A 12,125-nucleotide genomic window follows, 5' to 3' on the forward strand; every position below is an offset into this window, starting at 1 on the left:
CGTCCCGCCGGTGTCTGTTGTACATCCTCCATCACCATATACCCATTTCCCTTTTCTCCCAGTTTCGACACGAATTGACCGGTCAAAATGGGTGTCGGACGTCGCATGAAGAAGCAGGGCCCTCCCGAACCCCTGTCGGAGGCTCACTACGCAAAGTTGAAGCGCAAGGCCGGTATTCCTGTCGAAGCCGTCGAGGCCCCCGAGACGAAGAAGAGGAGGACGACGAAGCCCGCGCCCAAGGCCAATGGCGCGAAGACCAAGGAGGTGAAGAGGGGCAAGGTTGCGGTCCCCGGCGAAATGGCGCCCAAGGTCACCAAGAAGAAGTCAAAGAAGCAGGCCCAGCCCGACTCGGACGAGGAGATGTCTGACGACGACGACCTTGGCGACTTCAACGCTGCCGACTCCGACATGAGCGACGAGGCCGACGAATTCTCCGACCTGGACGCGGAAAAGCTCGGCGACGACTTCATCGATGGATCAGACGACGATTCCGTCGTTGACTCAGACGAGGAGCGCGGCGGCGGCGGAAAGCACATGTTCTCGGAGGACGAAGAGGACTCGGACGGCGAGGAGCAGCTCACAAAGGCCAACATTGAGGGTCTCGCGAGGCGGCTTGACAAGCAGCTTGCCGAGGAGGCGGAGGATGCGGAGGCTGAACTCCAGGAGATGGGTCTGCAGACAAACATCGACGGCGACAAGCCGCATATCCTGGACGATGAGGAAGATGAGCTCGTCTCCAAGACCAAGACCATGCTTGCCCCAGACCTGCAGCTTCTGAGAACCAGAATCACCGAGAACATCAGAGTGCTCGACGACTTTGCCAACCTGCACGAGGAGGGTCGCTCGCGCGCCGAGTACACCTCTCAGCTCATCAAGGATATCTGCGCGTACTACGGCTACTCCGAGTATCTCGCCGAGAAGCTCTTCAACCTGTTCTCTCCTCGTGAGGCCTTCGCCTTCTTCGAGGCTAACGAGTCTGCCCGTCCCGTCGTCCTCAGGACAAACACCCTGCGCACCCACCGTCGCGATCTTGCCCAGGCCCTTATCGGTCGTGGTGTTACCCTGGAGCCCGTCGGCAAGTGGTCCAAGGTTGGTCTGCAAGTCTTCGAGTCCAACGTTCCCCTCGGTGCCACCCCCGAGTACCTCGCCGGTCACTACATCCTGCAAGCCGCCTCTTCGTTCCTCCCCGTTATGGCCCTCGAGCCTCAGGAGAACGAGCGCTGCCTGGATATGGCCGCCGCTCCCGGTGGTAAGACGACACACATGGCCGCGATGATGAAGAACACCGGTGTCATCGTCGCCAACGATCCCAGCAAGCAGCGTGCCAAGGGTCTGATTGGTAACATCCACCGTCTGGGTGCGCGCAACGTCGTCGTCTCCAACTACGACGCCAGAGAGTTCCCCAAGCCCATGGGTGGCTTCGATCGTGTGTTGCTCGATGCGCCTTGCTCTGGTACTGGTGTTATTGCCAAGGATGCCAGCGTTAAGACCAACAAGACCGAGAGGGATTTCATGCTCCTGCCGCACACGCAGAAGCAGCTTATCCTGGCCGCCATCGACTCTGTCAACCACCACAGCAAGACCGGCGGTTACATCGTCTACTCTACCTGTTCCGTGACTGTCGAGGAGAAGTAAGTCTCACCCACATCTCAACCTACTACCAAGCAATACATGCTAACAACCACCCAGTGAGGCCGTCGTTCAATACGCCCTCTCCCGCCGCCCCAACGTTAAGCTCGTCGACACCAACCTCCCCTTCGGACGCGAGGGCTTCACCAGCTTCATGGGCAAGAAGTTCGACCCATCCCTGAAGCTCACCCGCCGCTACTACCCGCACACCTACAACGTCGACGGCTTCTTCGTCGCAAAGTTCCAAAAGATCGGCCCCACGCCCGACAAGGCCGCCTCCCGCGACAGGTCCGGCCCCATCGCCGGCGAGCCCGTCGACAAGACGCCCATCACCACCGACGACGAGAGCGGCGCCGACGGCAAGAAGGACGACTTTGGCGGCTTTGACGAGGAGGAGGACACCGAGTACATTGACAAGGCCAAGCGTAACGCCATGCGCAGGAGAGGTCTCGACCCTAACGCCCTGTCCAAGGAGAAGAAGGGCGGCAAGAAGGAGGAGACCAAGAAGACAGAGACCGCCGAGTCTTCCGAGGCCGAGGTCGAGAAGCCCGCTGAGAAGACGCCCGAGAAGAAGGAGAAGAGCAAGAAGAAGGCGGAGAAGAAGGCCGAGGAGAAGACGGAAGAGAAGCCGACGACAACAGAAAAGAGCCCCAAAGCCAAGAGTCCCAAGCAAAAGAAGGACAAGAAGGGCGGAAAGTAAGAAGCGAGAAAGTTTATTAGCATAGGGGAGGAAAGTTGGATGATTTCTCAGTGTTATCTCTATGTGGTTGTAGACGAGAGGGCATTATGGCGAGGTCCAAGGGTCGTCGTTGTCGAACCCATTTTGTTGTCGTTGCATTATAATTACCTATTACTAGGGAGTCGGAGCTCAAAAAGGGACTCGGGAAATCAAAAAAAGTTGTATGAACAAAGCCGTTTGAAAAGCCTTTTCCGAGGCTGCCGTTGCATCAAGTGTCGTTTGATAGTTTGCCGTTCCAAAGTTGCCTTGCGTCCTGGCCGTGAGGCCATATTCGTCTGTCACCGTTCGACTATTTTGCCATCACGATCACCAATGCCCAGCCGGCCCGAGAATGAAAGAAATGGGATATTACTAGTCCAGTACTCCAAAAAACCAAAATTGTCTAAGCAAAGCTTTTCATCAAACGTCTCTCATGTGCCAGCCAACCAACTACCACCTTGATGGAAGTGTGAAGGCCTCTGCTTGTCCTTAAAACAAGAACCAAAAAAAAAATGCAATCGAAGCATGGTACAGAATCGACGCAAAAAGCAATCCAGCCCTAAAGCTTCATAATGAACCCTTTCCAGTCCAAGCCTGGATGGTATCAGAGCCATTTCTTTCCATGGTGTCTTCCCTGTTGTTCGTAGCGGTCGGCGTTCCCTTGCCGGACCTCTTTTCGTCATCAAAGCCGTATGTCGTGAGTCCTTCCACAACCTTTTTTCGGAGAGTATGTTATACAGAGGAATCCAGAATGTCGTCACCGGAATCGTCGTCGTAAATGCTGCTCGTCGTAACCTTCTCCCAAAAAAACGCCTCCGTCATAACTCGCCCGGCGTTCGCCAACCGAAGCCGGGGGTATTAAAGTGATATGCGTGAAACAAAAAAAGAGCATCAAGTGCCTCCCGAAGTAGAATGCTGTTCGTGAGATGAGGTCTACTGGGCAGTCCTCTGATATAATAGAATGTCGCGAATCGCCCACCGCCATGCTTCGCGATCTCTTTCGCCGACACCCAGCCACTTCTCGCACTTCTTTCTCCACCTGTCTTCCTCTTCTCTCTGTCGTCGGATGAACTCTGGACCGACATCGAACTCTTCGCCGACCAACCATTCATCCTTGACCTCACTGACGCGACCGGGCTCCTTGGAGTCGCCCTGGTTGTCTTCAAGGTCTGGAATGTCTTTGAAGACGTCTTCGTCGTCATCCAGGGCGTTGAAGCCGTCCATAGGATCGGGGATCTCGGACTTGGGGTTCGACTGGGGACCGAGCTTCAACCAGCACATGTTCTGTGGGTCGAAGACCATTCCCCCCACAACTTGCACGCCCTTCGTATGGCTAATATTCGTAATTAAAGCCGGTCGGGGGGTAGTGGCTTCCTTATCGCGCATCATGTGAGGTGGTAGTGATGCTGTCGAAGGTGACGACGCGGGTGGTGGGTCGAACGCGTTCAAGACATTTTCGTTGCCTTCCCAACGGAAAGTGTCAGGGTTGTAGAACATGCCCTGGAGATCTGGGGTGATGTTAGCATTTGAAATAAAGAGTGATTGATCGATGCACTTACGTTGTGGTGTCTTCTCTTTGTTCATGTTTGATATGAGATGAGGTTTTAGTTGAGGAGGGTTCCTCTTCTTCTTTGATCGTACCGATGGTTGCGGCATTCCGGGGCTGAAAGTGTTCCTCGACGATGACAGTTGCGAGACGCGTGAAGACGTGAGAGGCGCCAGTGGGCCTGATGGAGCTCGCTGGGCAAGCGAGGTCTCCCGAGCAATTCGGCTAGCCTGGGTATCACGGGCAAAATGGGGCGTGTAATCAGACCTCGCAGGGGATGAGAATGGTGCCGGGGAGGGTGTGGTAGTCCGATCGGTCTGCACATTCTGGTAAATCTTATTGCGAAGCGGCGCCTTGACAGGTTGTCGGATGAATTTCGCCTCGGATTGAGCTGAGGTAGGCAAATCGTCGAAGGCATCCAGCTCATGACCATCGCCGAAATTGCGGGTCCGGTGAGGCTTGGTCATGTTGCGGAAAGAAGAGCTGGAGAAGACATCGTGAGTGATATGATCCGAATGCCGATTGAGCCTCTTAGGACTAGGTGAGCGCATCGTAGACCTTGAAAATGCCCTCGAAGTCGGCCGCAAGTCCAAGGCATTCTCGGAATCATGGCGTCGGAAGGTGCGAGAAGTTTTCGTAGTCACGTGTTGCGACTGGGATTGAGATGCCCCAGCAGGGAGGAAAGGTCGTCGTTGCTGAGCAGCGAAGCTTTCCACCGTTGTAGGGCGGGTCCTCTCGACGGGCGTTTTCGGTCGCGCCCCTGACTGTTGGCGGTTACCCTCAGTCCTTGAAGGTGGTCTCTCAAAACGAGAGCCAGTCGGCTTGGCAGGTGAGCTGGAGGGCTTTATGTTCATAGCTGGTAAAGACCTCTTGAATCGCAGCAACTGCGAGTGAGTGGTTGTCGGCTCATTCCGCAGCGATGTCGTGGATGTCCTAGAGCCAAGCTCTCTTCTGCGAGGAGTGGCCGGAAGCAAAGAATGAGCAGGAGAAGGCGTTGTGGGAGTAGGCATGCTGTGAACACTGGTGACTGAGGACTGAGATTGATGGCCGAGACGAGACTGAGACCTCCGTGAGCGAGAAAGGATGGGCCCGCCGCTCTCAGAAACAGGCTCCAGGGCAGACATTGTCCTCTCATGACTTGGCCGCGGCAATCGTGATGGCGTTGGCTTGCTTGAGAATGTGAGGGAGACGGCCGTCTTGGGGCGCGCTGGGCTTGGTGGTCGATTGTTGTTGAGGCGAATGTTACGGTGAAGTGTGAGTTTTCCGGGGTTGAACACATCGCCGTCGCCGACATCAAGGCCATCCAGCAGGTCTTCGCCCTCCACCTCAGCCTTTGGCGTCTTGAGGTTCGGTGGCTCTTCTTCAACCGGTCGGGCAGGCGAGCGACTGAGCTTTCTCCTCTTCAGCCTCTCCTCGAAGTTGACAGGGCCAGTTGGCAGCACGAGTCCTTCAAACGTTTCATCCTCGCTCTCAGCGGTGAACGAACTTGATACGCTGGGGCTCATGGCCGAGACGGACGAGCTTCTATTAGAGCGTGCGTCTCGTCGAGTGCCCCCATAACGAGTACCGAGGCTGCCCTCGCCCCAGTCCAAGTCATCGGCCTGGTTTGATGGTGTCTTCGGAATGTCTTTGCGAGTAGAGAGCTTGAGCTTACCATCAGAAGGCAGCTCAAAGTCATTCTCGAAGTCGTCATCCAAAGGCTTCACGTTGCCCTTGGAAGGCGTCGGGGGAGTGATAAGTGAAATAGGTTTCGGAGGCCGGGTCTTCGACACTTTGATGGTCTCCGATCCATCGCCGAAGAAGTCGTCATCATCGTCGTTGTCTCTGAACTTGTCCAAGTTGATAGCACCCGATAATGTGCTCGTCCTCGATTCAGTCGACTCTCTGCGGTCGATCGACTCTCTTCGGTCCAATAATGACGGGGCAAGAGGGGTCTTCATAGGCTTCGTCGGGCTGGTTTGGCTGGAGCCCCCGCTAACTTGCCTGAGCATGTCGGGGAACTTAGAAGCGTCCTGAGGCTTGATGCGAAGTCCGTCCTTTGAATCCGGTAGCACCAAGTCGTCCCCCCAATCGTCCTGGATGATCTTCTTAATTTTTCTTCCTCCTAGTCGCTTGATGGTGCCGCCCATGAGAGCGGATGAAGGTACGTTTTTGGGTATGGGAATGCCGGCTTGTGTAGCTGCGGCTATAGCGTCCATGGTTGACTTCTCATCGTCGCCGGGAACATGTACATGGGTCTCCTCGTCAATGACCGATTCGAGTTCGGAGCGAAAGGACATGTGTGAGGACGCCGAATCACGACGTGGCGGGGCGTTGGTGGTGGCGGTAGATGCGGTCCGGAAAGTAAGGTCGTCGGATTCGATTTGGAAGTCGTCATCGTCCCAGTCCTCGATGTCGAGGTCGACCGCCGGCAGGCGTGGCTTGAGGCGTAAGGGTTCCATATTTTGGATAAGTTGATTTGTTTTGAGTCGCGCAAAAAGAAATTGAGTTCAAAGGGGACCGAGTCGTTACCCGAAAGACTCCCGACAGCGCTGTTCCGGTCGTCAATGAAGCAAGATCATATCGTCAACAATGACAGCAGTTATGGCTCGTCGACATAATCTGGGGGGAAACGGTTGTTGTCGCAAGCAAAGGTGGTGTGTCGGGGAGCGTCGTGGGGTGCGCAACTGTTTTCTTTTTGTGGGAGGGCGTAGCAATGGCGTCGTGGATTGTTATGTGTCGGTATCGCGGAATTTTGGGGAATGTGCGATGTGTCGGCTATTGGTAGAATGTTGCCAGAGACGCAAACAGATGCAGACAAGAGCAAGTGGAGGTCGATCCAAGAGGACGGTCGTAGGGGTACTGTAGTTCGGTTCAGGGTGCAGTATCTCGTCGAAGGGTGACGTTGCGGAGTAGTAGAAGGAGATCAGGGCAGTCGTGAGGTCGGGGGGATTGACTGGATTTGCGTCCTTGTTGGACGATACTTGGGTGAAGCAAAAATGGCTGGGAAGCTGGGGGTCGATGGACCGGGCCAAACAAAGCGAGGTGGGCTGGGTCGGGTCCAGTCAGCAATGGAAAGGGTGTGGAAGGAGGTGGTGGGTGGCCCCCGGTGAAGGCACAGTGGGCGTTGCGTGGTGGTGTTGGCGTTCTGGTATGGTGTTGTCCAGTGCCAAATGCGGTGGTGTACAGTGTGAGGTGAGGTGAGTGAGCGCAGCCCAGGTGAATACGTACACCACGGGATGCAGGAGCACCGCGTGCGTGGTGGATGATGTGGTGGTGGGAGGCTGGTGTTGCGCTGGGGGGATCCCACTACAACTGGGCGGACACGCAGACACTGCAGGCAGTGTCGACGAAATAATCGGGTCACTTCCATTTATATTTCTCGTTTATGATCTCAGGATCTTCACACCCGACTCATCTGCCTCTCTGTTACTGTGCTGTATCATGGCGGATATCCTGCTTGTTGTTTTCTCTCTCTGCTTTGTTCGCCACTAATATCCCCAGCGTATTCGAATGGGGGAATCGGCGAGGATGAACATGTGCGGATCCCAGGTTCCTGGGCAGCATGTGGCGGGACACCGGATGACCTGCACAGAATGAAGAGTGGGCAGAACAGGTGGGAAGGACGGGACGAGCTGCGCGGGACTCGCAACGGGGGCCCCAGGGCACCCAGCAGTGAATCATAATTTTTCCCAGGGTGTTCCACGTGATTTAGTGGAGACATCAGACGGTGAGCACACTCATGGCGCAGCGGACTCATTGGGCAACTGCCAGGGGATGCGGGGCTGGTTGCACCTGCACGAGTTTGACGCGTTCGAGGCGCGCCTTGCCCTCCGCTGTCCGCCGGTCCAGGGACGACAGGGCCACCAGGGGACGGCGCTGCACTTATTTGATGAGAAAACGAAGAGCACCAAATCATGGGCTGCAAACTGCACTCCATGTGTTTCACCATTCGACGATATTATTCCTGATATTGCTCTTTCGTCTGTTAAGGTTAAATGCGTTCAAATACAGGCTGGGGATTTTTGCATCGTCAAAAATTAGGTAGAGAACTGCTCCGTGGGTTGCTGGCAGAGAGCTCCTAGGCTGTTTGTTTACACCTGCTCTGCTGTTGACAGTTTACACCAAAACAACCTACGTACTCCCCCGTTCGCTGCTTGCTTGCACTTGCCACTTCCTGCGTTCCATCCTCCGTGCCCTCCGTCCCGTTCCTGTACAAACCTAAAGCAGCAGCGACCTTGGTGCTCTGTACCTTGCATGAGGTAGGTACCGAGAACGTGAACGTTCGGCACTTGCGCTTGTATCAGGCTGCCTGAGGCGCCGCGTGGGCTGCCTGCCACTCGACGCACCAACAGCCAGCCATCATCGTCTGCCTGTCTGAGCGCCGCAGCTGCCTAGCTCCCAGCCCGAGGACCCTCGAGACCCTCGAAACTTCATAACCAGCCGTTGACTCAGACAATTGAATGCCTTCATGTTTGAACCCTTTGGCAAAAACAAGCTCACAGCTTTGCTGTCATCTGTTTACACTCCCACCGGCACCAAATTTCTCTCCGAATGCCCAGTGCTGTCTCAGTCTGACCTTCCCCCGCCTGTCTTACCTCTTGCACCTGCCTACCTTGCCCAAGGTACCTACCTACCTACCACCTCGACCACTCAATCAACCAAATTTGGAACTGTATCACGGTCCAAGCGGCAACACTGATCGTCCTCGGGGTCGACATTCCATACGGGTACTCTCAAAAATTTAATCACGCAGACCCTGAGACCTGACGCCAGAAAGAAAGAGACGAAACTTGCGAGAAGCTGTCAGGCTAGATCAGAGTCGTTGGATACACCTACTCCTTCCTCATTATTACTTCATTTCGGAAACCAGCTACGGCAATCTATCTCACTCATCAACAGCCATGGCATCCGGCCACGTTCTCCGGTTCCCCCGGTCGGATAAGGAAGGCGCTTTTGTCATCGTTCATGTCACGCCAACTCGTTCCAAGGCCTTGGACGTCAAATTGGTGGGCACCGATGGCGTGGAGCCCTATGCCGTCGCATGTGAGTTGCACGCTCGTCATCCCGCCCTCCCTGGCCGACGATCACCACGGCCCGGTTGGGTGGGTCTTGGCCGACGTTGTTTCATGCGTCGAACTCGTTCCTTGCCAGTAGCGAATTCTCGTGCTAACAAGCTGTTTTCTGCAGTGCGTCATGACAAAGTCGTCTCCCTTCGTGTCAAGAGCAGCCCTTGCTCCGACGAAGAATGGGTCTCGATCCTGACTGCCGTCATCAGGCAAGAGCCGCTTGACGACGTTGAGGTCGTCGCTTCAGTCGAAGACGAGTCATCCGTCACTCTCACTGTTAGAAAAAAGGGGAAGGAATTTACAGTAAGTCCCAATAGCTCAACCTCATTACCAGCCGTGTTTTCGGAAGGCCTGGCTGACGATTGGTCGTCAGCAACGTCTCGGCGCCATTGAGTTAAGCCACAGCCCACGCGAGTTGATAGAGCTGTATGACTGGTGCGGCCTGTCTGCACAAACAGCGGGCGATGCGAAGGAGGCTCTAGCTGCAGCGACCGCTAAAGCCAGTAAGCTCGAGGAATCCGTGCGGGAGCTCAAAGCACACCTCGACGAGCTAATAGTGGCCAAAGAGGCCCATGAGACGGAACTCCTCGAGAAGTTCCGCGACCTGTTAAATGAGAAGAAGGTCAAAATTCGTCAGCAGCAGAAACTTTTGGCGTCAGCCGCCGCTCCGGGGAAGTCGGCGGCCCCTTCCGTAAAGGAGGAGGACCCAACGCAGGAACAAACCTCACGAGGCTCAGGCGCCCGGAGAGCTGCGGGTAAATCCAGGCCAACGAAGAGAAAAGCCGCGCCGCCGCCGGTTCAAGAGGATGAGTCTACTTCCGAGGAATTCGAGAGAATGGATCTCGATGCCAATGCAAAACGCCCAGCCGAATTGTCTGATCAAGAGCAGAATACGACTGAAGACGATGACGCGACGGCCAGCGAAGACGAAGACGAGGAGCCGACAGCTGTCCCGCCAGTGAAAAGAGCTCTTTCCAAGCAACCGGCTCCGGTCAAGGAAACCCCCAAACCAGCAGCCAAGGACGTTCCGCCGCCCAAGCGCGAGTTGCCCTTTGCCAGAAAGAAGCAAGCTGCTGCTAAAGCCCCTCCGCCGCCCGTGGATAGCGAGACGGAGTCGGACGATGAACTATGAGGTCGAGAAGACGAGTGGCAACAGAGTGCAAATGAACAGCTAGATCGGCACACGCTAGAACGGAGTGTTCGAAGCTCCCTTGACAGTGCAGAGTACGCTGCCTGTTCCCCACAAGTGAGATCGAATTGGCCGGAGCTGTCTGCAGACGGGCAATCCTTTCTCGCGACTATCGAGACAAGACAAGTTGAATTATTCATTAAATTTATTGGCCCTAATACTATAGAATCGATCTCCTGGAAAGAGAGTCTCGAAACAACAGACCTTCAGCAAAGCTTTTGACTTGCATGCTTAGCGAGTGTCCTCCGGGTCGAACTTGTCCTGCCAGAATCCTCGGACATGCTTTGACTTGCCGGCCTCTGCAATCTCGGTTACCTCTCTGGGCGTCAACTTGATGGCAGGCAGATGGTTCAGATAACTCTGCAATCTGTCCTCCTTTGACGAGGTCGTGACAGTCACGAGGCCTTGGTCTAGGCACCATCTGAGTCCAATTACAGACTCACTGACACCATACTTCTTTGACAAGTTGGCCCAGATGGTCCGGACAGGACTGTCGACGTCAGAGGTGATCGGTGTCAGGGGTGCATAGACCGCTACGGCGATGTTGTTCTTGCGGTGGAAGTCCAACAAGTCGCCGTGTTGCAAGTGGGGGTGGAATTCAATCTGGTTGATGGCGGGCGGGGTCTTGGCGGTCTTCAAGATTACCTCGAGATCCGACTGCAAAAAGTTGCTGACACCGATTGACTTTGCTCGGCCAGATTCTTTGATAGCCTCGAAGTCAGCCCACTTCTGCTGGAGCTCCTCTTCGGAATCGGCAAAGAAAGGGGCGTGGATCAGGTAGAGGTCGACATATTCAAGACCCATTTTCTTCAACGTGCGAGTGAAGGCCTCTTCAGTGTCTTGCTTCTTGTTGCCCGCGATCTTGGCAGTGACGAAAAGCTTCTCTCTGGGGACACCCTCCTTCTCGGCCTTCTTGATGGCCGCGCCGAGCTCCTCCTCGTTCCCGTAGACTGGCCTGTCAGGGCGTGCTCAATGACGATGTTGCAGGGTCCCTGCACATACCTTCGGCACCATCGAGATGGCGGTAGCCCAGCTTCACGGCCATGACGGTGTTGTTGACAATCTTCTCATCAAAACCAGCGCCGCCCGTCTTGTAGTTGGCCGTGCCCAATCCATACGCGAGCTGCCCGTACGTCAGCGGTCCATCACACGTTGCAGTCTAAGTGTGCGGCAGCGTGGCAGCGATCAACCGGCACATTGGTGCATTCCCATCCCAAGCGACCCTTATGGTGCTGACACACGGCAGACCGAGCTAGGATCCTCCCGCGGGCGTGGGCACCATGCCCCAGGAACAACAACAAGCGTCACTCACCATTGGGATCTCATTGCCATCATTGAGTTTGAGCCAGGGAATGTAGGGGACCTGCTTCGGGGGCGTGCCCGAGGCATCAGGCTTGAAGGTCGAAAGAATTGAGTTCATTTTGCGCTGCTGGAGCTGGGGACTGAGGGGTCGTGGAATGGAGTGATGACGAAGCCAAGATGATGTTGTTGACGGCAGTCTCGAGCTCGTTCTCGTGAGGAACATACGGTTGTGTAGAACGTTGAAAGGAGGGGCAGAAGAGCTGAATGGGTTTATATTTCTAATCAGATGGACCTATGCTTCGTTTTTTCGTTCAGACCAGCCTGTGGAATTCACGTAGTGTATCAGGGAACGATGGGACGAGGGGACCAGACGATACCAAGCAAGCACGCCAGCCACATCTTGCCGGGTTTGCGTATTCCCCCTTCCCTCGCTTCGATAACATGCAGCGGACCGTCATTAACCGTCGCGGCGGATACTGCACACACTGTCTGGATTGGCCATTGACATCATCCGTACAGTCTCGGTTCGGCCATCAACACGGGGTCCTTGATGGAACCCTTGGCAACGGTTACCAGCCAGCCAGGTAAAATTATCGGGTCTATCGGCATGCTGGACAGACAGGGGCGAAGCTGAACCCGTAAAGGCTTGAGAAGCATTGTTTTTGACAAACCGTAATTGCATCAAGCTCGTTG

At 55.2% G+C, this 12,125-nt stretch overlaps 4 protein-coding genes across 4 annotated transcripts; 2 read left to right on the forward strand and 2 right to left on the reverse strand.

Annotated features, from left to right (window-relative positions):
• Nucleotides 1-87: 87 nt before the first annotated feature.
• nop2 (25S rRNA (cytosine-C(5))-methyltransferase nop2) lies at nucleotides 88-2,329 on the forward strand (the record flags this gene model as incomplete). Its single annotated transcript, XM_036634850.1, has 2 exons — nucleotides 88-1,631; nucleotides 1,690-2,329. The coding sequence occupies 2 exons, from the start codon at nucleotides 88-90 to the stop codon at nucleotides 2,327-2,329; spliced, it is 2,184 nt and encodes a 727-aa protein (XP_036499726.1).
• A 951-nt stretch (nucleotides 2,330-3,280) lies between these two features.
• On the reverse strand, nucleotides 3,281-6,334 carry byr4 (the record flags this gene model as incomplete). Its single annotated transcript, XM_036634851.1, has 2 exons — nucleotides 3,281-3,855; nucleotides 3,907-6,334. 2 exons carry the CDS (start codon nucleotides 6,332-6,334, stop codon nucleotides 3,281-3,283), a joined length of 3,003 nt encoding a protein of 1,000 aa, XP_036499725.1.
• Nucleotides 6,335-8,776: 2,442 nt separating this feature from the next.
• CGCS363_v003003 (uncharacterized protein) lies at nucleotides 8,777-10,073 on the forward strand (the record flags this gene model as incomplete). The annotated part of the gene is made up of 3 exons (XM_036634852.1): nucleotides 8,777-8,918; nucleotides 9,063-9,244; nucleotides 9,315-10,073. 3 exons carry the CDS (start codon nucleotides 8,777-8,779, stop codon nucleotides 10,071-10,073), a joined length of 1,083 nt encoding a protein of 360 aa, XP_036499724.1.
• Nucleotides 10,074-10,361: 288 nt separating this feature from the next.
• CGCS363_v003004 (NAD/NADP-dependent indole-3-acetaldehyde reductase) lies at nucleotides 10,362-11,550 on the reverse strand (the record flags this gene model as incomplete). The annotated part of the gene is made up of 3 exons (XM_036634853.1): nucleotides 10,362-11,080; nucleotides 11,133-11,253; nucleotides 11,443-11,550. The coding sequence occupies 3 exons, from the start codon at nucleotides 11,548-11,550 to the stop codon at nucleotides 10,362-10,364; spliced, it is 948 nt and encodes a 315-aa protein (XP_036499723.1).
• Nucleotides 11,551-12,125: the final 575 nt, after the last annotated feature.

The sequence above is a fragment of the Colletotrichum siamense genome, assembly GCF_013390195.1.
Source record: "Colletotrichum siamense strain Cg363 chromosome Unknown KSG_Cg363_contig02, whole genome shotgun sequence".
Classification (NCBI taxonomy): Eukaryota; Fungi; Ascomycota; class Sordariomycetes; order Glomerellales; family Glomerellaceae; genus Colletotrichum; species Colletotrichum siamense.